Source organism: Ovis canadensis, chromosome 1 (assembly GCF_042477335.2).
Source record: "Ovis canadensis isolate MfBH-ARS-UI-01 breed Bighorn chromosome 1, ARS-UI_OviCan_v2, whole genome shotgun sequence".
NCBI lineage: Eukaryota > Metazoa > Chordata > Mammalia > Artiodactyla > Bovidae > Ovis > Ovis canadensis.
Window position 1 is genome coordinate 260,441,959 of NC_091245.1, and position 26,386 is coordinate 260,468,344.

Below are 26,386 nucleotides of genomic sequence, written 5' to 3' on the forward strand. Positions count from 1 at the left end.
AAAAGCAAAGACATCACTTTGCCATCAAAAGACCATATAGTCAAAGCTGTAGTCTTTCCAGTAGTCATGTAAGGCAGAACGCCAAAGAATTGATGCTTTTGAACTGTGGTGCTGGATAAGACTCTTGAGAATCCCTTGGACTGAATGGAGATCAAACAGGTCAATCCTAAGGGAAATCAACCCTGAATATTCATTGGAAGGACTGGTGCTGAAGCTGAAGCTCCAATACTTTGGCCACCTGATGTGAAGAACCGACTAATTGGAAAAGACCCTGATGCTGGGAAAGATTGAAGGCAGAAGGAAAAGAGGGTGACAGAGGATGAGATGGTTGGATGGCATCACCGATTCAATGGACATGAACTTGGGCAATCTCTGGGATAGTGAGGGACAGGGAGGCCTGGTGCACTACAGTCCACGGGGTCACAAACAGTTAGACATGACTTAGCGAATGAACAACAACAACAAATGTGCTTGAATATACAGCAAGACATAAAAATGATACCTCTGAAAGAGAGGGTGAGTGTATACTTAAGTCCTTACATCTGCTGATGTTGAGGCGGGCTCTCCCACTACTTTATTCATAAAACAATATATTGCTTAAGGAGGGACCACTGTCCCAAACCAACCTTGTAAAGCTAGTACAGGATCCCCTGTAGAAGTCACCTGCCAAAGAGACAGGAGAGAAGATCCTTCTTGGGATGGTAATCACACAGCTGCAACTTTTGGTTGTTTTACGAGCAAGTCTTTTGAAAAGCATCACTTTAAGAAGCCATATGTGTGCTAAGTCGCTTCTGTCATGTCCAACACTTTGAGACCCTATGGATTGTAGCCCGCCAGGCTTCTCTGTCCATAGGGATTCTCCAGGCAAGAATACTGGAGTGAGTTGCTGTGCCTTCCTCCAGGGGATCTTCCCGAACGAGGGATCAAACCTGCGTCTCTTACGTCTCCTACTTTGGCAGGTGGGCTCTTTACCACTAGCACCACCTGTGAAGCCCAAGAAGCCATGTAAAAAGTAGTAATTACAAATATTCACTTATATGTTCCTAAAAACTCCTCTAATAGTATATGAATGAGTACATATATCTTGTATAAAATTTTCAGTGACAGTACCCTTTATCTCATGGTAATATGGCAAAGAGGACTAATAGTTCATCAAAATTCATGATTCTCTTTCCATCAAATAAGGTTACAGCTGAGAAGTGAATACACTTCCCAGATTCCCCTGCACTTAAGAGGGACCAAGTGACTAATTTTAGCGAGTAGAACTGACATATTTTCCTTCTGGGCTGAGATGCTTGATAAGCAGTTTGCCCTCTTCACCCTCTCATTCTTTCCTACATGCTTTCTGCAGATGAGGAGGGCACTTTTGAAAACTGTAGGTCCAAAGGCTGGAACCCCCCAGTTCACAAATCACCACGTGTGAATCACACCAAAGATGAGTCACTTCCTGTTGGCCAGGAACATCTACATTGGACTGTTAGATGAATGAGAAAGAAATCTCCATTGAGTTAAGCCTCTGAGATTTGAGGTTCATTTGTGCAGCAGCCAAAATTACCCTTATAATTAATATATTTGGAAAATATTTTTAGAGGACTTAAAATTGGCTTGAGTGGTAAGATACAAGTTAAGGTACCTACAGAGAGTTTGAATAAAAGTATTTCATAAAATATGAAAGTGAGAAGCACTATTTTTTAACTTAGTGAGTTACTTTATATATGATTTTAAGTTTGTTTACTTAACCAAAAAATAGAATATTTTAAAAATATATTTAGTTACCTTATCTACAGCCTTAAAAGTTTGTCTGTTTAATGTAAATAAAAATCTAAAAATTTTCTTTTTCTCTTTATTTTCTAATATGGATAAAGTGGGATCACCTTACACTCAGGATCACCTAATTTGCAGGTATATACTTTATACCTGTATTTGCTAACTTGGATTCTCCTTGCTCTTAATTTAAAAATAAGCATGTTTAACTTTTGATACTCCTCTAGAGTGTTAAAAAATCCCAATATAACAACAAATTTGACTTCTACCTGTGAGTGACCCTTGGTTACTTTTCTCTCTATAGGTCAGTGTCTCTCAGATGAAAAATGCCCCAAGCTTGATTCATAACATGAATTTATTCAAGCTATTCAGTGAGACAAAATGCTGCAGCACCCTAAATAAACACAAGCTCAGGACTACTGGGTGCAGAAACCAGGGAGAAGAGGCCGAGAAAAGTGGGTAGTTTCTTTTGTCATATCCCAACGTGACAGTGCCTATTCCTAGAGTTGATCCTGGAATGTTCACTGGATTTATAAACTCTGTGCCTGGAGCCAGTCTTCAAAGCGGAAGTCTTTTGCAGGGCTTTTTATTGACAGAGCACTTGATGTCCATGTCTTTGAATTACTATTTTTGGCCCTGTTTGGATTTTCTCCATGTTATGGGCATTATCTCTCCATTCTGACTCTACATATTTGAGAGCAAAGCTTGCTAAGACCACACATTTTAGTTCTATCTCTTTATGCTTGGCACCCAGTTAGAAGTTCAACGAAGAATGAACATACTTTTTCCCTAGCTGCAGAGCTCACTTTCTTTGTAAGCAGTGAAGATTTTGGTTGAGAACGGGCCTCTGTTTTGCTACTTTCCTATTCTACAAATTCAGGTAGCCAGAACTACAAAATTTGCCAAAAGAAATGCAGGATACCTTGTTGAAAAATTATTAAGAATTTAAAAAGGGCAACACTGAATTGTTAAACCAAGCATAGGCTCTTCCGAGCACAGGGCCTTATATAACTGCAGTCAGATGGTCCTGACTGCAGCTATTGTGAATGCCTTCAGAGGAGAGAAAAATGCACCTCCCCAGCTAACTCTGAAATAAAACTCTAGAGTCCCTGCTCTAATTCAGTTCTTGCACTGTGATTATTCCATCAATAATATCCATGAGGTCTCTTCTTCCCAACAAGAATGCCAGTGTCACAGCAGACACAAATTTTTGCTATGACCTTGGCTATGGTGGCCAACTCTTTCTGGTTTGCCCAGGGCTTTACCGATTTTAACAATGAAACTTATATGTTCTGGGAACCCCTCCAGTTCTGGTTAAACTAGGACATTTGGTCTCTCTAATCATGGCCTTTCTAGTGGGCTTCAGCCAAGCCTTGGTCAGCTGGGGAGGGCCACACCAGATTGCAAAGTAGTGGACATTATGCAGAGGAATACTTTAAGAATCTTACCTGGTGGATATGAACAACCATAAGTTTCATGGATATGTTTGAAGTCTTTAACTGAAAGAACATTATTTGTAACCAGCAACAAACAATTTTTTCTTGATATCTTCTACCACCCTGTGTTTTACAAGGGAACAGTGTAATGTCCACATCCTTCTTAGAATACCTTAATCTTTTTTAAAAAAACATAATTTCTGTCGCTGATGGGGGGTGGTTCTATCAAATTTCTCATCTACTGTGTCTGTACGTGATTTCCCAATTAAAGTCTTTATGAAAATAAAGAAAAAAAGGAGTCATGACTAAGCAAAGATACAGTTACCATTCTTCCCCCTGAATATAAAACCAAACCAACCAAATAGACGAGACAACCCTTAAGTCAATAATAACACAAATGATCATAATGCCTGGTTTCCAGTGGTATTAATTTTGATAAACACTGCTTAGACACTTACCCCTCCTGGAAGTACAATTCCATCATGTGGCAGGACGCATAGGGAGGAAGGATTCCGTTGTAAACATCTAGCGCCATCTGCAGGCCACTCACAGTAGTGTCATGCTACAGAGATTTTGAAACAAACATTTTTGATTTTTATCTGTTTCAAATTTACAGTCAATAGGTGTGTAACAAGCACCGTAGAGTACCATGGTGATTTCTGATCCAACTAAATCTCCCATAACCCCAGTGACTTAAGAAGTAGAGAGGGAAAGGATGAATTTTGATTGTGCATCTCTTTGGTGCTAGGCAATGAGATTTGCATACATACAAGTATTTCCTTTAAAAAAGATGAAGAAACTGAGACCCAAAGAAATGAAGTAACTTGGGCAGAACTCCCTGGTGGTCCAGTGGTTAGGACTCTGCCCTTTTGATGCCAAGGGGTTGAGTTCAGTCCCTAGTTGGGGAACTAAGATCCTACAAGCCATGCGGTGCAGCCAAAAAGAAAAAAAAAAGGGGGGGGGAGGGGGCGGAATTAAGTAGCTTACTTTATGTCATACATCTTCAAAACGGCAGAAAGTAAATCTGAGTCAAGTCTTCTGATTTTGTCCTATGCCTACCCCATAGAACATATCTCTGTTTTAGTGTGTTTCATTGATTTTCATTAAATTTTAAAATAACTTGGAATATATTAATGCTAGATTATATTTGTTTTCTATAGATCAATATCATCTGTGATTTTAACGTTGGGGAAGAACATATGAGGTTACAAACATTTATACAGAATAAAATGAAAGGAAGGAAGTAGAGAGCGTAGCTTAAAAATAATTGCTAAAGGTTTATTTTAGAATAGCCAGAAGGCAAGGGGGACTGGTTTTCAATTCCAGTTTTGCCATTGATTAGCTACCTAATCTTAAGAAATCCTTAATTTTCATATCTATAAAATGGGCCTAACTTTTGGTTACCTAAACTATATGGCAGTGTTTACATACTCCAAAGGGATTAGAACCAATTCACTAGAGGAAAAAAAGGAGTTACAGATTTATGACTTTCCAGAAGTCATACAACAAGTTACAATTAGAAACCATATAATTTCAGGCCTATCTTTCTCTAAGAGGTACTATACTTTGTTTCCTCCATGAGACTTTTCTCTAGTCTATACCATTTAGAACCCCAGATAATAAACTCTGCTTTATCTTTAATTGATTCTTTCATCTTCTTGCAGAATGACACCAGCCAGACCACATCTGAGAAATCCTGTCCTGCAGAAGTGGGTGGGAGCCTGACCCAGCCCTCCATGTCCTGTTTCCCTGCTCATCCCAGACTCCATGGACACCCATTTCAGTACACGGTATATCCCTGGAATTCTCCTCTTTCCCTGGCTGCTGCTCCAACATGGATGTCTTTTCTGAGATCTCACTCTCTTTCCTTTTTGCACCCAAATATAACTCTGACTTCAAGTTGGAGCTTTCCTTCCCTTTTATTTTTTCTATCACCCCTGCCATCTGAAGATTCCTACTTGGATGTTGCTGGCATTTCAAACCCAATAGTCTAATCAGTATATTCACCTGGACCATGACCGCATCTGTTAATAGTTCTACCTTCCTTCCAGTCATCGACGTTTGAAACACTACCTTCATCTATGGCTTAACTTGCATACCACTGTCCTTCACCCACATTCCAGTCCATCACCAAGTCCTGTACACTCAGCTTTTCTTTTAACCTTTCTACTTCTTTCCCTCTGCTATTTTGCCTCTAATTTTAGTTTGGAACAGAAATGATGTTTCCTTTCTCTGAGGCACTAATTCATTGGCTTGTGTGACATTGCTATTCTGCTATGCTGGGTGTTTATATGCTTACTTTTTTTTGTCAGTAAAAAAAGTCAAAGCTGCTCAGTTGTGTCCGACTCTTTGCGACCCCATGGACTATACAGTCCATGGAATTCTCTAGGCCAGAATGCTGGAGTGGGTAGCCTTTCCCTTCTCCAGGGGATCTTCCCAGCCCAGGGATCTCTCCTGCATTGCAGGTGGATTCCTTACCAGCTGAGCCACAAGGGAAGCCCAAGAATACTGGAGTGGGTAGCCTATCCCTTCTCCAGCGGATCTTCCCAACCCAGGGTCTCCTGCATTGCATGCAGATTCTTTACCAACTGAGTTATCAGGGATTAGACTGTAAATTCCTTGAGACCCAGAATTATATATTTCACTAAAAAATTTTGAACATCTGAATTGGAAATGATGATGAAGAAGTTGAGGCCCCTGCTGAGAGAGCTCATACACTTGAACAGATGTTGAATGGAGACAGAATACTTACTGCAGAATACATAATGAGTTTTCTGCGGTTTGATGGCTGAGTTGCACTCTTCATGTGATTGAGGATTTCATTGATCAGGACACCTTTATGAAGACAGATCAACAATAGAGCTGAACCAAATGTGGACTTATATTTCAGTTCATAAGCTTTTTGCTCATTCGTATAGAGAGTCTCTCTGCCAGGATTCTCAAGACTTAAGAAGGGAGGGCAAGGGAGAGGGAGAGGGTGGGATGATTTGGGAGAATGGCATTCTAACATGTATACTATCATGTAAGAATTGAATCGCCAGTCTATGTCTGATGCAGGATACAGCATGCTAGGGGCTGGTGCATGGGGATGACACAGAGAGATGTTATGGGGAGGGAGGTGGGAGGGGGGTTCATGTTTGGGAACGCATGTAAGAATTAAAGATTTTAAAATTAAAAAAATAAAATAAAATAAAAAAAAGAAGGGAGGGCAAGAACTCATTTTGCTGGAGCATCTGCTATGTGCTGCTGCTGCTGCTGCTGCTAAGTCACTTCGGTCGTGTCCGACTCTGTGCAACCCCATAGACGGCAGCCCACCAGGCTCTCCTGTCCCTGGGATTCTCCAGGCAAGAACACTGGAGTGGGTTGCCATTTCCTTCTCCAATGCATGAAAATGAAAAGTGAAAGCGAAGTCGCTCAGTCGTGTCCGACTCCTAGCGACCTCATAGACTGCAGCCTATCAGGCTCCTCTGTCCATGGGATTTTCCAGGCAAGAGTACTGGAGTGGGTTGCCATTGCCTTCTCTGCTGCTATGTGCTAGTAGCATGATTTATATACATTATTTACTGAATCCTGACTTCTATCCCCCATTCAGAGGTTAGGAAGCTGAGGCTCAGAGCCATTAAGTGACTCACTCACCGGGGAAGGAGAGCTGGATTGGCACATTCAGATTTGATTCTACCAGATTTTGTTAAAACTCTAAGTTAGGAGGTTGATGAACTTGGAAGGAATTTCAGATGGCTTTTTCCAGATAGTTGTTAGCCAGTGCTCTGTTCAGGGCAGGTTTGAAGTGACAGTGCGGCATAGACCTCTCTGTCTTCATCCCTCTAGTTGCCACACCTGGGTGAAGCCAGGGGAGAAAGCAGCTCTCTGGATCTCTGCACAGGGCATGGCCTGTTTTCTGGGGACCATTGCTCCAGGTTACACTAGGTTTCACTATTGGGAGGCAGCCAGAACCTTCAGGTTTCATCCAGGGCTCCAACTGTTGTCAGTAGAGGAAAAAGTTTGCCCTTTGCCCCTGTTGCTCCTAAGGTGGTAGAAGGCAAACAGACACAGAGCAGAGTCTCCATCCTTTCAGCAGACACTGATGCTGAAGGTACCTGTGGTGCAGGTGTTGTTCTGAGCAGGTGCTGCCTCAGAGGCTTCCACACCATCCCCTGAGGACTCCTTGTGTCTTATTGGTCATCTCTCTACATACACTGCCTGTGGTCTCCCCACTTGAGGATGACCAGTTTTCTTTTGTAATGAGCAGGGCATTGATGTTAACAGATTGATTATAATCCTAGACTGTATGGTCCACTTTCCAAAACACACACTGAACAGCTACCACAAGTCAATTAGACTTGTGTCTCCTGTCCTCAAAAATCTCATAAAACAGTGAGAAGAGACTGTCCCATTGGTCTGTGTACCACCATAAGCACAAAGAGGAATGAACTAAGGAGGGAGATGATCGGCATCTGTGGCTGCTGGGACGTCTTTAACCAGAAATGGAGGGAGCTGGAGGCTACATCTCCCATAGGTCTGCATTCCTCTGCCTCAGGGCAGGTTGGCCTCTGGGAGCCCTTTGGAACTGTATCTTGAACTTCAGGCCACATCAGAAATAAACTCTGTGGCTGAGTTTCTGGGAGTGATGACAGGCAGTCACCTTCAATCAGCAATTTGTTCCTTGTCAGTGCTTTTCTGGTGGCTCAGATGGTAAAGAATCCTCCTGCAATGTTGGAGACCTGGGTTCAATCTTTGGGTCGGGAAGATACCCTGGAGGAGGGCATGGCAACCCACTGCAGTATTCTTGCCTGGAGAATCCCCATGGACAGAGGAGCCTGGCGGGCTACAGTCCACAGGGTCGCAAAGAGTCAGACACAACTGAGTGACTAAGCAGAGCACAGCACAGCATACCTGAAAGGAGATATTCTACACTGACCAACATGCATTGTCTATAACACTTAGCTAATTAACATCAGTTAATTAGTTAATGGCTAGACATGGATTTAGTTCAATTAGCAACTTGTTCCTTGTCAGTAGGTGTCTTTGCAGCAGCCTTCAGTGTTGATGATGGAATAGATCAGCTCTTGCTTCTGTGGTGGTTTCCCAGCTTGTCCCAGGAGAAAATAGGGGTAATTGTCGTAAGCACCTACAGGCTCTGGCAGGTCAATAGTCAAGTTATATATGAAGGGAAATTGAAGCTCAGAGAGGTTCAGCAACTTGCCCAAGATCCTTGTATGCAGAGGGGCTGAGTTTCTTTGAACTCAGAAGGTCCAGCTTCAAAACCTTTCCTCTTAATTATTAGGCCATACTGTAGCATAAGCTAGCACCCAAGCTCCCTGGTGCATAATTTATTAAACCTGCACACACTGGACAAAATATCATTATTTAAGGATACAAACTTCACTTCTCTCTCTTGGGCTACAGCAGGAGTTGGCAAATTTGTTCTGTGAAAGTTATATGATTTATGCTATTCTCTCAAAGCATCCTACCCTCGCCTTCACTGAAACATGTGTATTACCATATGTGAAATAGATCACCAGTCCAGGTTCAATGCATGAGACAGGGATGCATCAGTGCACTGGGATGACCCTGAGGGATGGGATGAGGAGCGACGTGGGAGAGGGGTTCAGGATGGGGGACACATGTATACCCATGGCTGATTCATGTCAATGTATGGCAAAAACCACTACAATATTGTAAAGCAATTAGCCTCCGATTAAAATAAATTAATTTTAAAAAAAGAAAGAGAAAAAAAGTTATATGATTTAGGCTCTATGGGCCATGTGTTCCATCACAACCATTCATTCTCAAATGGAAGCACAAAAGCAGTTAAATATACTGCATAAATGCATGAGTGTGACTGAGCTTCAGTAGCATTTTACTAATAAAAAATAGGTGGCAGCAGGCCAGATCTGGCCTGCAGGCTGTAGCTTGCCAACCTCTGGTCTTCAGCAAGAAGCAGTTTCCATTAAAACAAACAGGTACATGCTCATGCTTAGTCGCTCAGTTGTGTTCAACTCTGCATCCCCATGGACAGTAGCCTGTCAAGCTGCTCTGTCCATGGGGTTTCCCAGGCAAAAATACTGGAGTTGGTTGCCATTTCCTCCTCCAGGGGATCCTCTCAACCCCGGGATTGACTGAATCCATATCCTCAGCTTCTCCTGCATTGGCAGGCAGATTCTTTACCACTGAGCCACCTGGGAAACCCTAATACAAACAGGACCAGGCATATATTCCTAAATTAGTCTTAGGAATTAGTCTAGAGATTTCTTTGTGTGTGTGTGTGCTGAGGGTGGGGTGGGGTATTGTAGCGGTGAAGGCAGTGGGAGGAGGATATTACTGAACAGTGTCACCCTTGAAACCAACTGATGGAACAGAAGTTCTGGCAAAGGTAAGAAGATGCCGGGCAAAGTCCTGATGTTCCCCTGGGACTCTGTCACCAAACGGTTCATGCTTTTTCTGCAGCATTAGGTTCAGGTGCTTTATAACTCAACAAGTGTATAGTTGACAAACCTCTCTTGCTTTGCCAGATCTGAACAATAGGCTGAAATTGTGACTTGGCAGGAATTATGAAGGTAACAACTTCCTGGCTCATTAATAGTACTGAGCTTCCCCTGGAAAATAGTACAGGTGTGTGCATATGAGTGCTAGCTTTTGGAGTCTAAGACCCAGAGAATACCTTAGGGAAGGACTCTGATAGAATCTAGTTTTATGCACTCACCAGATGGGGAAACTGAGACCCAGAGAGAGAAGGTGACTTCCCCAAAATGCAATTTCTAGTAGTCAAAGGAAAAAAGCAAAGGAAGTATAAGCAAGCTGTTGGGAAAAAAAATCCCACATCTTATATTCAGATAAGATGTGGTCTTATATTCAGACCCCTGCATCTATTAACAGATTCTTGTAGATTCCTTCCTGGCTTTCCCTGGCCTTTTCTTCACTGTCTCCTACATCTAGAGAAGTGCTTCTGAAACTTTAATGGGATTTCATTAAAATGTAGATTTAGATTCAGCTGCTCTGTGATGGGACCTGGAATTCCGCATTTCTTGTCAGAGGCTTGGTGATGCTGACTTTGCTGGTCCATGGATATCATCTTGAGTAGTGAGTGGATGATTGCCTGAGCCCATCGTGACTAGGTTGGGGGAAACAGAGTCCTGTCTTCACCATCTGAAGCATTTGGCCACAATACTGTTGGCTCCTGCTGGTTCAGGAATGAGACCTGGTACTTGTGTGGTCAAGGAGGCCCAGCTTCCACCTTCTGTGTCCTTGGTTGTTTGGTTTGTAGGACTGAGTTGCATCCTGGGCTCTGTCCCTACACACAGTCCATATCCTGCCTGATAATTATTCTGAAGACACCAAGTTCCAACTATGACTCACCTCTGGGTGCTCTCTGAACCCCAAGGAAGGGCTGAGTCTTGCTGCTCACATCCTAAGCTTGGAGTGAAGACTTGTACATTCCAAGTCTCCCTCTGGGTCTTGCAACCAGGTCTCTATAACAGCAGGCCTGCAGCTTGATTATTTGTTTATGATGCTGCCCTAAATTACTTGCCCCAAGTACTATGTTCACCTCATATGAAATTACTCCCAACTATCTTGACTTCATACCTCATTAGCTGTTCTTATTACAAGTCCCTTCACTCTTTATATGAGCTTTTGTAGCTCCCTTCCTGGTTAGTGACTTAAACTCTTTCTCTTGCTCTACAGTCCTGAGTGAACATCCTTCCAGTCTGGTCCAACCCCTAGGATACTTTGTCTCTGTTTTCTCCTGGAGGTCTGTTGAACTTTTCCAACTTCATGGTGAATAGGGTCCAGCAATGATTGGAGTCCTGATTATATTGTTTTCTTCAAACTGTGTGGAGTATATGACTCAGAACATCTCCTGTGGCTTAAAATTTCTTCATTGTTATGACTGCCTGGCACAGTGGACTTCCTCTTGCTCTCCATCTTTAGTTTTAATGTCTATATGAACCACATTTGAACCTGTCATATCCTCTTGGGTCTTGGGCTGCCACTCAGCTGCCCTCAGAGCCTTATCACCTGTCCCTGTCCTGCCTGGTCCTGGCTTCTTTCTTCTACCCACCTGTCCTGATTACTAGGGTTAGGCTATTGTATTATGTTCGGATGTCCGGCTCTGTAAGAGGTCAAATCCAGCTGAGAAGAGGCATCACTGAAAAGTCAACACTTTTTAACACCAAGGAAAAAATTTGAGCAGTGTCATAAACTTGTCAATTGCAATATATGTTAATCAACAGGGCATAATTAGCCTGTAAATTATATTGTATTAACTTTAACAGTGGTTACAACCAAGGGTTCCAAGAAAACAGGCCACTTTTGCCTTTGCTCCCACTTGAAAAAATTCATCCAGTAAGCCAACAGGCATAATTGACTTTCATGGAACTCAGATACAAAATCCATGATTTTTTGATCTGGAAAGAATGAAAAGTATCATTTAGCATTATCCCAAAGTTTCTGTTTTCCAGCTGGGAAAATTAAGGCCCAGAGTGAATAATTTTGCTAATCATATAACACATAATGTTTGACAGTGTATTAGGTACTATTTGTGCTAAGCCTTTGGAATACCTACATTCATTTTCACCTTTAATACTTAAGAAGTGAGTAGTAGTATTACCCCCAATTTGCAGAACAGAAGCTGGTGGAATGATTATGTGTCTAATTCAAGGTCACATAGCTGATTAACAGTTGGACCTGAACTCAGACCCAGATCACTCAACAACAATTCTAATGCATTTCTCTCATTTTTAAAAATACTTACCCCCCTGCAATCTAGATTTTTCTTTCTGCTTATGAATTCCATAGAGGGACAGAAGGGACAATTCTGATATTTCTTTCAACTTAGTCATGGTATCCTCTGTTGCCCAGGAGGGTAAAGTGAAATTATGAACACCCTGTATCAAAGAAAAAGGAAGAAAATGTGTATTTTATTTCTGACTATCCTCTTTGTTGACTTTTTATCCTCCTTCTCCCATGAGAAGTACTGTGTCGAGCCTTTCTTGGGAGAGAGGGAGAGTTCATGAAAGAGGAAATGACAGTGAAGTAGTCTACAGAAGAATTACATAAGAGAGATGTAAAATACCTTAGCCACACTGTGGAATAGCTCAGACTGAACTGTAGTAAGGAAAAAAAAAACCCCAAAACCCCAAGACTTGAACCAGAAAAATGGGCTATTTTTATTGAAGACTTTTATAAGACTAAAAAGTCTTCCTTGAAACAGATGCTGATGATACACTGAAAATATTGGGAACGTTGAATGTGCCTGGGTCAATGACCTCTGATGTGGAAGAGGGCAACAGGTATCATTTATTATCGAGTTGGAATTCTGAAAGTAACTGTGGCTCCTTAGACACTCACAACGCCCTCAAAATCAGAAGTGGATAGAGGTCATGCGGCTGGTCAGAATTTTGCCCCAAGATTCAGTGAACTGGTTGGGAAAACAGAATTATGGTGGAGCATGATGATTGAGAAAAACACCATGAAACCCTTTAAAAAATAGAATTTATCTAGCTACAAAGATTATTTCACATGCATTGTACAGCAAGAGAGAGATTCTTTCCTGATAGATCAATCTTAATAGTGTGGTTCAAAGTTTGCTTATTTCTATATCTAGAAATCAGGTAACTTCTTTCTTTTTATAAAATATTATAAAATTTTTATATAAAATACTATAAAATATTTAAATAAAGTATAAAAATATTGCTTTTTTCATTAAAGTCCATGACAGGAACCCAGCATTTCTAAGTGACTGAAAAATAACTGGCGTGGCACAGAAAAGCAAAGGAAAATGTATTCATCTGTTTCAAAATAGGCATAAGTCATCAAATCAGATTACATGTTAATCTTTGATATTTTTACGTTTACCTCGCAAAATAAAGGGTCGTAGACTTTACTCCAAATTCCAAAAAGATCCTGGTCATGGTATCCTGTAAGTTTTGGCAAGACTTCTATAAAATCCTGAGACACACAGAGGTAAAAAAAATGTTTTATATCGGAGTTTCTCAACTTGAACATTGTTGATGTTTGGGCTAGACAGTTCTTTTTTGTGGGGCTGCCCTGTGCACTGTAGGATGTTCAGCATCATACCCTCTAGAGGCCATATCACCCCTAGTCTCTGAGTGGTGACAACCCAAAATGTCTCCAGACACTGACAAAGAGTCCCTGTGAGGCAAACTTGCCCTCAGAGAGAACTGCTGTTCTTCACATACAAGTACACCAGTAATACTGGCTATAATAATGCCAACCCAAAGATTTTTACAAACACTATTTCTGAGTGCCAAAGAATTGATGCTTTTGAACTGTGGTGTTGGAGAAAACTCTTGAGAGTCCCTTGGACTACAAGGAGATCCAACCAGTCCATTCTGAAGGAGATCAACCCTGGGATTTCTTTGCAGGGAATGATGCTGAAGCTGAAACTCCAGTACTTTGGCCACCTCATGCGAAGAGTTGACTCACTGGAAAAGGCTCTGATGCTGGGAGGGATTGGGGGCAGTAGGAAAAAGGGACGACCCAGGATGAGATGGCTGGATGGCATCACGGACTCGATGGACGTGAGTCTGAGTGAATTCCGGGAGATGGTGATGAACAGGGAGGCCTGGCGTGCTGCGATTCATGGGGTCACAAAGAGTCGAACATGACTGAGCAATTGAACTGAACTGAACTGAACTGAAATATTTCTCATTTTTACATTAAACATTGTGGGTACGTGCTGTCAGTAGCCACATGTTCCTGGTGTGTCCTGGGATCAGACTGAGGTGTACTGCCTCAAATTCATTTTGGAAACAGGTGGAGTATAACTCATATATAAATGCGTGGAAGGTGAGAAAGGAAACCATGTCTCAGGTCAAACAACCCCAGAAAAACACAACAGAAAAGGGGCCTGGTTCTGGCTATAAGTGTGAGATTTGGGTGGGATGCAAACATTTCTCCAAGTTCTGTATTGTTCTTAGATTGTCATGGTAATGAGACCCATTGGTCAGCTATCTATTCAATGAATTGACAGAAATTTCTGGGAAGCCTTTGGAAGATACTGTTTGTCTAATGCATATATTTTCTAGGAAAATAAAATTTGTCAATATTAACACAAATGAATTTCCATAAAATAAACAGAAGTAATTATTAAAGAGCCCCCAACTTCCCCCAACAAAAAAAAGCAAAACAAATCTTCAGGGCCAGATTATTTTATGGGGAAATTCTATCAAGCTTTTCAAGCATAAGTTATTCTAGTGTTATTTTAACTAGTCTGAAGCATATAAAGAAAGAGAAAACTTCCAAAAAATTTTTGTAAGCATTGATACTGACAAAGACTGGCTAGAGAAGAAAACTATAGTCTGAAGTTACTTTGAATATTAATACAAAAGGTCTAAGTAAACTATTAATAAATAATTCAATATCATACTAAAAAGAAAGAGGCTTGAATCTACACATGTAAAGATGGTTCAATAGTAGTAATCTATGAATATAATTAATCTTATTAATTGATCCAAGAGAAAAGTAACTTAATTGTACTAAAAATGTTGAAAACACCTTTCAAAAAATTAAACACCAGTACTGAAAAACACTCAAGAAAATAGGAAAGATAACTAATTCCTTAACTTGATAAAAATATCTCTATCTGGTCAAAAGGCCAGCATGTTTAATAGGGAAATACTGCTAAAATCAGGACTAAGACAAGAATGCCCACTACCAATTCTATTATGTAGTACTGAACTGTAAGTACCAGCCAATATAAACAGGCAAAATAAGTCAGAAATATAAATATTGGAAAAGTAGAGGTAAGCCATTATTATTTGTAAATATTATAAACCTGAGACAAACTTAACAGAAAAATCTGTATGAAGAAAACCTTAAAACGATCTTGAAGATAAGAACAGATAGGAAAATATTTTGTGTTCTTGGAAAGGAAGACTATACAAATTTGCAACAAAGTTTTGAATTCTCCCTAATTTATGCATTTAATATGATCTCAATAAAAACTTCCCTGAGCTTCCCCTGGGCTTCCATGGTAGCTCAACTGGTAAAGAACCTGCCTGCAATGCAGGAGACCCAGATTTGATTCCTGGGTTGGGAAAATTCCCGTGGTGAAGGGAATTGGCTACTCACTCCAGTATTCTGGCCTGGAGAATTGCATGGACTGTATAGGCCATGGGGGTCTCAAAGAGCTGCATACGACTGAGTGACTTTCACTTTCACTAAAAACACTGAAAAGGTAAGTGAAAACATAGCCATGAAAACTCAGAAAAAATAGAGAATGTGGAACGTCCAGCCCTTTAGATATTTAGGCATATGTAACTTTTAATAATTATAACAGTGTTATTTTGGTTAATAAAATGAAAGAATAATAAAAATTCTAGAAATAGGCATATGGGAATTTTAATATAAAATAGTGGGGGAAAAGATGCCCTAGTCAACAAACAGTGACAAAGCCCTTAGGTAATCTTCTGGGAGAAAACTTCAGCAGGATAGAAAGCTCACATCTAATACCAGTACAAACTGTAAATGGATTCAATATATAAATATAGCAATGAAGCTATAGTAAAATTAGAAGCGTTGCAGGCTTCCTTGTAAGCTAGGAGTGGTAAAGGCCTTTCTCAGTGTGACTATAAATATACAAATACAGCCGTGTGACAAAACTGTAAACAAGTAGTGTTGTTTTAGTCGCTAGGTCACGTCTGACTCTTTTGTGACCCCATGGCCTGTAGCCCGCCAAGCTCCTCTGTCCTTGGGATTTCCCAGGCAAGAATACTGCAGTGGGTTGCTATTTTCTCCTCCAGGGGATCTTCCCAGCCCAGTGACTGAACCCGCTTCTTCTGCATTGGCAGGAGAATTTTTTAATGCTGAACCACATGGGAAGCCCAAAATTGGCAAACAAAAAGAGGGCCAGAAAAAAATGTTAAAATATAGAGAGAAAGCTCCTAAAACTTTATGAAAAGAAGAAAACCAATACCCCGAAGAAAAATGGTCAGGTGACGTGAGCAGAGTAAAAATGAAGAAAACCAATACCCGGAAGAAAAACAGTCAGGTGATGTGAGCAGAGTCAAAAATACAAAGGGCATTTAACTAGGTGAAGATATCCAAAGATCACTCATCATAAGAGAAGAATACTGCAGCATAGTGCTCTATAATAGTGATGATACTGGGCTTTCCTATCTCAGTCCTGATTTTGGAAGGGATGCTTCTAGTGATATCATCTTTCACTTATAGACTGGCAAATATCCTCAAAGTTGTCTATGCACTGTTGGGAATACTGTGGAGAAACAGGTACTCTTGTACTTTTCTAAATTGTTAACTTTTGGAAGGATATTTTGATAATATTCAAATTGTCCCAGAATTTCTATTTCTGTATGCCAGTAATGACATACATATATATTTTAACCTTATAAGGATGTAGCCTCTTCTGGAATTCTTCTGATATCAAAGTCTCACTCTGAAGTTCTTGAAAACGAGGGCAGTTCCTGAAAGGTAGGTATAGCAACTGAGGAAAAAGAGAAATCATAGTCTTTTATTAGTTGAAAGAACTAAAGAAGCTGCAGCCATTAGATATAAAGTGACTTGAATAAAATATTCAAATATGTTTTGAGCTGAATGGAATTCTAAAATTGAGGAAAAAGATAAATGATCTGCAGGTCTTAAATAAGTTACCCACAACTCAAAAGCTTTTCTGTCCCTTTCATAAACTTGCCTAGATAAGACTGTGTTATTGGTAAATAGTCTTGCTTCTGGTCTCTCTGTGAGACAGTAACTGTTCTCTTGCTTCCTTCAGAATCTCTTTCAGTTCTAGCACTAGAGACACATCTGTGTCCATGCACTCTCTCTCTCTCTTTCACACACACACACACACACACACACACACGAGTACACAGAAATGAATTAGAGGTGCCAGAAAGAATCTTAAGAGATTCATTAATCATTCACTGAAGTAAGTTCTTGCAAATTTGCAGACTGTTAAAATAAGGGCACATACTAAAACCATAGAAAATATATTTGAAAATCTATTATGAGGACAAAGTGATCATCCCTTTAAAGGGAGTTTAAACCTGACAATCCTTTCTATTTTTAACTATAATCTATAGGCTGATAACTTCCAAGTTCATTTCATTGCTCTTCACTTTCCATCTGAGCTAGTCCTGTATTTCCAGCCCTTGGTGGATATCGTTAGTTGAATGTTTATCTTCATCCTCAGATTTGACATTTACAACCTTGAACTCAACCTCTTCGTTTGGTATTCTCTCTTCCTTTGTCAATAGCAAAATTTATCATCCTGCTTCATAGACTAATCACTTTTGCCTGTTTACTTCCAAAACACAGCTGATTCTTGAACAACACAGAGATTATGGCTGCCAACCCTTACACAGTTTAAAATTGGTGTAGCTTTAGGGTCCATATCCACTGTTTCACATCTGAGACAGCCTACCTGTTGTGGGTTTTGTAGTGCTGTATTATACATTTATTGAAAAAAATGTGTATGTAAGTGGACCCGTGTAGTTCAAACCCACATTGTTCAGGAGTCTATCCAAAGTAGACCTATCTTCTTTATCTTCATTGTCTCCTCCCAGTCCAGACCACCCTAATCTGTGTTTCAACTATTGTAAGGGCTCTCTGTGGGATCACTTTGTATCACAATTCATCCTTCATGCAGCAACTACACTAATGCTTTTTGTTTTATCTTTTCAAAGGCTAATATGTTGAAGCCGTCAATCAAATCATACCATTCTGTAGCTTATAACTTTCACCGTCTTTCCATTTTACTTGGAATAAAATCCAAACTCAGCCCCTAGTGATCTTTCTGTCCTGCTTTCCTACTGCTGCCCCCTCACTCCCTTGTTTCCAACAATGCTGGGAGCATCCTTGCTGTACCCTGAACACACAGGCTGGCAGCCTCTGCAGACTGTTCCCTGTCTGAGACATTCCCCCTCTACAGCTCTTCTAGACATTTTGCTCAGCCACTATCACATTACCTTATTTTATTTCCTTCAAGGAACTCACTGCCATTTGAAATGACTGTATTTATGTACTTCTTTATCATGTTTCCTATAAAACATAAACTGGAAGACAGCCAGGGTCTTGCCTATCTTGCTCATTGCTGTCATTTGTTCACTGTTGTCAAAGCCTAGAACACGACCTGACATATTGAATGCTACTCAAAAGTCATTTTTTGATAAGTTGCTTCCTGTCTGTCATTTCTGATTCTGTGTCACCTGCTCATACCTTGCTTTCTTTCTCTAATGTCCTTGCCGTCTACTTTCAGGCCTTCATTTCCTCACTCATGCATGGTTTCGAGTTATTTTCAGAGGCCCCAGTATCTTCTCCCTCCAAGTCAATGTCAGACAAGTGCCCCAAAGCCCTGCTCATCAGATGTGTGCACAGTACTGAGGTAAATACAATTTCTTCTACATCCACTGCTTTACATCTAAATTTCCCTACCTGCACAGGACTGTTCTTTTAAAGGTCTAGGTTTTAATGAATCACTTAACTTTTCGAGACTTTAGTTTTCTCATCCCACATATTCAAAGAGTCTAGATGAAAACAGAATAATCACCTAAACATCTGTCCAGCATTTTGTAGTTTATAAAGTCATTTGCTTTTCTTAACCAACTTGGTTTTCACAAATCCCTGTGAAGAAGTTAGGTGGGCATTAGTATTTCCATTCTATAGAAAAGGAGACTGAAGAACAGGGAAGTAAGGTCAAGTATCTGAAGTGGTGGGTGGCTCTCAGACTCAAGTTTTCCCAACTTTAAATTAAACCCTCCTTCTATATCATGCTGCCTTTATCTCAAGATTCCTTCTGGTTATTGAATTTGGATTCTCTAACATGTGTCCAACACAGTCATTCAGTCTTGCTTTCATTCTTTCTAGACAAGAACTCTGGACACAGAAGGGCAAGTGCTTTACATTGACTCAAAGCTAAGCTTTGGGGTTGCCTTCTTGTCCTTTCTTACCGTCCTCCAAGGTCTGGTTCAAGTTCTCACTCTGTCCGTGAAGACTTGAACGACTGCCCTTTATTGTTCTAAGTATGACTTCGTCTCTGAATTCCTCCAACATGGGCAGCTTGTTTTTGAAATCATTGCCCGCCCACCTTGTATTGTCTTCTACATACTTCACATGTGTGAATCTTTTTTCATCAAATGGACTGTAAATTAAGCAAGAAAACTGGTCTCATATTTCCCTTCTATTTCTGGATAGCACTTAGCAGAGTTCTAGGAATAACTTTAGTTGATTGATTTTGTTAAATTTCTTAGTTGATGTTAGAATTGTTTCATCTTGGTGAGTAGGTTTCAGGGGGCCACAGGCAAGGGGGCCATTTTTCTCATTTCTCTCTTCCTTGCCTCTCTCCTTCACTCTCAATGTTTTTTTCTTCCTCTTCTAATAGCAGTTGCATCTCTTTACTATGTAAGCTAACCATTGTCTTTCAGGACTAAGGGTGAAATAACTACCCTGGTTTATACTGGCTAAAGCTGGTGCTTCTGTCCAGTCTTTATGTTGAAAAGGCTGTGGGAAAAGTGAATGTTTTTCTTTTTCAAAGAAAATATTCATAAGCACCCCTCCCCCCTCCACCCCCAAACACTGATTAATCACGATTCACTTCTGATTCTGTGAAGGAAAGAGGCATAAATCATCTTGTCTTTTCAGGAAACACTAGAAAATTTGATTGGAGTAGATTTACCTAGAGAGGTTGACAGGGTTAAGCTATTTCTATGAAGCACTTGGGAAAAATTCTTAAGTCACCAGGCTCAGCAATTAAGTCAAATTTCTTGGAGTACTGACAATGCAAATGGGATAGTAATCTAACCCAGAGGTCACCAGGCAACATTCTAGGTCCAGTAGTCATGCTAAGCTTCAGTCATAAAGAGAGGAGATAGCCATGTTATAATGTGACTCCAGGGGAATTAGGAAGAGTTCCTTGTCCCAGACTATTTCCTTCATATAGTCTTAAATTCCAGAGAATTTAAGAAGATTAGCTAGATTTATTATTACTATTTTAAGAATAGAAATTCCTCTGAAAAGATAAAAGAGTTCTTGGTCAGTCCCAATAGTGTAAATAAATTTGGGAGTTTCTCTTGAACAACTTCATTTAGGCAACTTGGTTTATGGTACTGGTTCTCAGCTTGGCTGTCCACTGGAATCATCCAGGGGAAATTTTTAAAAACATATTGTTAAAAATAAATAAATAAATAAATAAATAAATAAATAAAAACATATTGGTGCCTGGGTCCCACACTCAGAGATGCTGATGTACTATGGGGTGTGAGCTCAGCATCAATATTTTTAAAAATTTCCAGGTGATTCTAATATGCAACTAATTCTGAGAATGACTAGTTTGCACAAAAGGAAATTACTCTGGAGTGAGATGTGTCTGGTTCTAGTCCCAATAGTGATGTTTATCAGCTGTGTGACTTTGGATCTATTTTTTTCATTGGACTTCTCTGGCTATAAAAGGAGCGCAATAATATTGTTCATTCATGGCTGTTATGAAAGGTAATTATTACGACACATATAAAGTTTTGGCCACCAATTATGCACCCAAATCTTTCTTTTTTCACCTTAGCAGGAAAGGGGATTTTCATCAGGGGAGGGATATTTTCTAGGTAGAGAGGCCTTAGGATATTTTGGAGGGTGGAGAACCTTTTGTCGGGCACCAAAAACCTGGGAATTGAAGGCAGAACACTGAGAACTGTGTGTGTGCATGTAAAGCTGAAGAGAGACAAATTGCCAGAAGCTAAAAGAATAGCAAAACAAAGTGGATAATAAATCTCTAAAGAGAAATTCTGTACCAGGGCTTTCTATGTCCTGGGCACCATTATTTAGGAAAGAATTAAGGCTGCACAGCCCACAAAGTGTCCAGACTCCCAAATCCGCAAGTCCTGAATAGGCTGCCTTGCTTCTTCCAGAACAAATGAAATCTCTTTTCCCAGAAAACTGACCTGATCTTCAGAAACAGGGACTGTGTGCACTGGGATGGGCTGCCAGGGTAGGCTGGGATTCCAGATGCTGATACCCTCTGGGGGAAATAGGGCTGCAAGGTTTGTCATAGCACTCATCAAAGTCCGGTCAATATCTGTGCTTCGAACATGAACCTAGGGTGGGAAAATCAAAGCAGATCCAATTGAGAGGAACTGTGGTTTTCCCTCCACTATGGAGTTAATAGTATATTTGAGAAATGGCAGGACACCCACACCAAAATATTAGCAGACATGGTAGCATCATAATCATAATACCTATTATGAAAAAGACAGTGTTATGGGCACGCCATGACTTAAAACAACCTGGTGTGTCAACAGTTGAATTGATAAAAGAGACAAATTAAGTAGCGGCTACTTGCCAAGCCAAAATATTTACGATAGGTGTCCATTTTGAACTTACTTATATTCATACTTTTTTTTAGGAACAAAATATTTATACAAAGAGGAGTACGTTTGTAAACAAGATATCTGACTTTTATAAGTTCCTTAGGAAATAGGAAACTTTTACAAATACATTATGTTAAATTATTTCAAAGGACAAGGTTCCCACTATTAGCTTCCCAACTTACCTGTTCATGTTTATAAGATTCATTCAAAAAGTTTTCATAACGTTTCCTTATATATTCTCCAAGTTCATAATGCTGCGCCATGCCCAACTATCGGAACAAATAAGAGAAAAAATTATTGAAAGTAAGTTCTATGAAGCCGTGAGTCTTATCACTCTTCATTCAATAAGTAGAGTGAATAATGGTATATTTTAATAGTTTCATAGTAACAACACATTTTAAAATGCAAACAGGAAAAAAGAACTGTAATCTTTAGTTATGATTAAATTAGCTCCCTGAGAAAACTCAATTCATTGTCATTAGCACTTAACATAGAATCTTGTACAGTTAATAGCTGGTGATTGATTGAATTTAAGTAAATGGTTCATCTCTTCTGGCAGTGGGTCATCTTTGTTGATAGAGACTTTCAAGGGCTGGTTTTCTTATGGAAAAAATTCGATCGTCCTATGAGATTAGACTTGATGAATCTAAAGATCACCTTCAACCTCTGAGTGAAATAATTTATTGTCTATACAGTTCACTTATGTCTGGCTCATGAAAAGTTAAAGTCTGTTATTCAAAGTGTGGACTCTGGATCAGCAGTATTAGTATCACTTGGGAGTATGTTAGAAACCAAATTCTTGGGCCCCACCCTTGACCTATTGAACCAGAATCATTGTGGGGAGAGCTCAGAAATCTGTTTTTTAACAAGCTCATTAAGATTCTAATGGCAGTTAGTCATCGAGAAGTGTTGCCTTAGCTTGATGGTCCTCAAGCATTACTGTGCATCAGAAGCAAAATTATCTAGGGTGCTTCTTGAAATGCAGATTCCTCAGTGTTTCTGTCAGAGATTTCAGCTCATTGGATCCTGAGTGTAGCCCTGGAATCTGTATTTTGACAAGTTCCCTAAATGACTCAGATCTGTGTAGTAGAACACTATGTTTTGGGCAATATTGCATTCAAGTCTGTCTTTAATTCAGAGCCTCATCAGAAGAGGAGTCAGAAAAGATGTGGTCACTGTGGCTTTGGATTGGTTCCACTCATTTACTTGCCACTCCTGGCTACCTTTCTAGATGGGAAAAGAAGTAGGAAAAGAATAATGTGTACTTTGAGGTTTGTGAGTTTCCTGAATGACCTGGATAGCTGAAGAAGCAAGTACTTTTGGTATAATTGTTGTTCTAACCTAAAGCTAAACTTTTAAGGAAATAGTCATCTTCTATAGAACAGTAAATCACCTGGGGAACTCATTAAGAACAAAGATTCCCCAGCTTCAACCCTAGAGTTTCTAGTTCAGTCGGGGGGCCAGAGAATTTACATTTCTGACAAATTTCCAGGTAATGGTGATGTTGCTCATCCAGGGACCATACTTTGGAAACCATTGAACTCAAAAAGAACCATTTTTTTGTCACTACACAGATTGGAAGTACCTAGTCAAGGGCAATGGCAAACCTAGACAGCATATTAAAAAGCAAAGACATTACTTTGCCTACAAAGGTCTGTCTAGTCAAAGTTATGGTTTTTCCAGTAATCATGTATGGATGTGACAGCTGGACTATAAAGAACGGCTAAGTGCTGAAGAATTGATACTTTTGAACTGTGGTGTTGAAGAAGACTCTCGAGAGTCCCTTGGATTGCAAGGAGAACAAACCAGTCAATCCTAAAGGAAGTCAACCCTGAATATTCACTGGAAGGGCTGATGCTGAAGCTCCAATACTTTGGCCACCTGATGAAAAGAGCTGACTCATTGGAAAAAACCCTGATGCTGGGAAAGATTGCAGGCAGGAGGAGAAGGGGACAAGAGAGGATGAGATGGTGGGATGGCATCACTGACTCAGTGGACATGAGTTGGAACAAACTCCAAGAGATAGTGAAGGACAAGGAAGCCTAGTATGCTGCAGTTTATGGGTTTGTGAAGAGCTGGACATGATGGAGGGACTGAACAATGAGCCAAGGGCAGGAGTTTGACCTTCAGAACCTTGTTACTTCAAGAGTGGCCATGTACCAGCACCATGAGCATCACTTAGGAGTTTGTTAGAAATGGAGAATCTCAGGCCATGTCAGGCCCAATTAATTAGAATTTGCATTTCAACAAGATCCTCCGATAATTCACTTGCACTGGGAAGATTGAGAACACCAGGAGAAACTGGTGGCTAGCCAAGAGAATGCCAGAAGAACCCAGACAGATCCCACAGTCTGGAAGAATCTTTTGATTTTAGTGGGACATTACAGCAGGGGAACCAGAGTCTTGACAGAACCATAGATCCCATGAAGCAGCCCTGTAGTTTTATAACCCTTCTTTTTTCCAGGAAGCCAAAAGTTATGTAGGCTATGGTGAGAAGAGCTCTGATGGGGGCCAGAAGATGCTGGCCTCAAATAGCCTCTTTGCATTTTCTCCTCATTGAGATGCTGCAGTTAGGACAGTAATTCTCAGCCTTTGCTACATGCTAGATGAAGGAGTTTCTAAAAATCCCACTGTTCAGGCTGCACCCTAGATGGGTTAAATAAGAAACTTCCAGGCAGACAATAGTATTTTGTAAAGCTCTCCAAGTAGTTCCAATATTTAACCAAGATCAAGACCCATTAATTTAGGGTAGATATTCAACTCTAAACATTCTATGATATTTTCTTAGTATATTTAAACAATATTTTGGTCAGGACAGAAGCAATACACATGGCCTTGTGGCTCCAAACAGAAGGTTAATCCACTTACACAGGTGAAGTGGGCAGGGCACAGGAGCATGACCACAGATGTCTTTGTTTCCCAGTTCACCTTCTTGGGTGCTCTTTAGGAAGTAGGGCTCCCTGTGTTTAACTGACTACTTTTAACGAAGGTTCAATCCCAATACATCCATCTAATAAAAATTAATTTTAGCAATACTAGTACCAAAGAATCGAGTTTTCCTAACTCTGATGATTCAGGATTATTTTCTACTTTCTCAGGTGGAGCCTGAGAAACTCACGGGCTGGCTTGTAAGCAATTCTTGGCTCTTTTCAGCATCTTTTAAGTTCATGTATTCTTCTGTTATACTGAGAGTACATCATGCAAAATGCCTGGCTGGATGAAGCACAAGCTGAAACCAGTTGCCAGGAGAAATATCAATAACCTCAGATATGCAGATGACACCACCCTTACGGCAGAAAGTAAAGAGGAACTAAAGAGCCTCTTGATGAAACTGGAAGAGGAGAGTGAAAAAGCTGGCTTAAAACTCAACATTAAAAAAACTAAGATCATGGCATCCAGTCCTATCACTTCATGGCAAATAGATGGGGGAACAATGGAAACAGTGACAGACTTTATTTTATTGGGCTCCCAAATCACTGCAAATGGTGACTGCAGCCATGAAATTAAAAGATGCTTGCTACTTGGAAGAAAAGTTATGATCAACCTAGACAGCATATTAGAAAACAGAGACATTACTTTGCCAACAAAGGTCTGTCTAGTCAAGGCTATGGTTTTTCCAGTAGTCATGTATGGATGTGAGAGTTGGACTATAAAGAAAGCTGAGTGCCAAAGAATATTCATTGGAAGGACTGATGCTGAAGCTGAAACTCCAATACTTTGGCCACCTGATGCGAAGACCTGACTCATTGGAAAAGACCCTGATGCTGGGAAAGATTGAAGTCAGGAGGAGAAGGGGATGACAGAGGATGAGATGGTTGGATGGCATCACCAATTTGATGGACATGAATTTGAGCAAACTCCAGGAGTTGGTGAGGGACAGGGAAGCCTGATGTGCTGCAGTCCATGGAGTTGCAGAGTTGTACATGACTGAGTGATTGAACTGAACTGATTCTTCTGTTGTCCATGCACAACTCATGCTTTAATAAACCCAACAGGAAATCATATATATATCAAAATTCTATATATTTCTATAATTCTATATAAAATTCTATACAATTTTCCTATAGTTACTAGACAGTAGGGGTGACTTGATCATGATCAGAAAATGTTGAGCACAATCAAAACACATTTTACACTTTTTAGATCCCAGGTACCTGTGCAAAACACTTCCCCGTATTTGAGTAACTAAAGTAGTTATACGGTTTCAATATATTGTAACAGTTCCACAGTTCCCCTTAAGACTCATCAGAAACCCTTAGATGAAAATTCAACCAACCTGAGTGAGTTGGCCAAATCCCTGTGGCCATGAGGATTCCTTAATGGGATCATTAGGAAAGGTTTCAATAGGACTTCGGTCTCCATGCCTAAAAACCTGAAAACAGATTGAGATAGTCATGTTACCAGCTTAGGTGTTTTGCCTGTTCATCGTGATAGAGGGCTTCCCTTGTGGCTCAGCTGGTAAAAAATCCACCTGCAATGTGGGAGACCTGGATTCGATCCCTGGTTTGGGAAGATCCCCTGGAGAAGGGAAAGGTTACCCACTCCAGTATTCTGGCCTAGAGAATTCCATGGACTGTAGTCCATGGGTTTGCAAGGAGTTGGACACAACTGAGCGACTTTTACTTTTTTTTTAAATTGTGATGGAGGTTTCTTCTAAACCTCTGGTTCTCAACATTGGATGCTTGCTGGAATCAACTCAGGAGTTAAAAAATTTCTAAGGACTGGATTCCTCCCTTGTGATTTTGGTTTAATTAGTTTCAGATGCAGCCAGGGCATTAGGATTTTAAAAACCTCCTCAAGTAAATTTTAGGTTAAAATTGCTATTCTAAGTTTACTAACACTTTCCTA

General features: G+C 40.3%; 1 protein-coding gene across 1 annotated transcript in view; it reads right to left on the bottom strand.

Moving 5' to 3' along the window:
• Window positions 1–26,386, bottom strand: part of ACP3 (acid phosphatase 3) — a 59,989-nt gene that overhangs the window by 22,959 nt on the left and 10,644 nt on the right. Inside the window, exons 2-9 of the mRNA XM_069550523.1 lie at window positions 25,815–25,910; window positions 21,721–21,807; window positions 21,113–21,265; window positions 16,567–16,665; window positions 13,056–13,148; window positions 11,953–12,085; window positions 5,953–6,035; window positions 3,659–3,762 (exon numbers count right to left, since the gene is read on the bottom strand). Coding sequence (XP_069406624.1) covers window positions 3,659–3,762; window positions 5,953–6,035; window positions 11,953–12,085; window positions 13,056–13,148; window positions 16,567–16,665; window positions 21,113–21,265; window positions 21,721–21,807; window positions 25,815–25,910 — 848 coding nt within the window. The remainder of the gene's footprint in view (window positions 1–3,658; window positions 3,763–5,952; window positions 6,036–11,952; window positions 12,086–13,055; window positions 13,149–16,566; window positions 16,666–21,112; window positions 21,266–21,720; window positions 21,808–25,814; window positions 25,911–26,386) is intronic.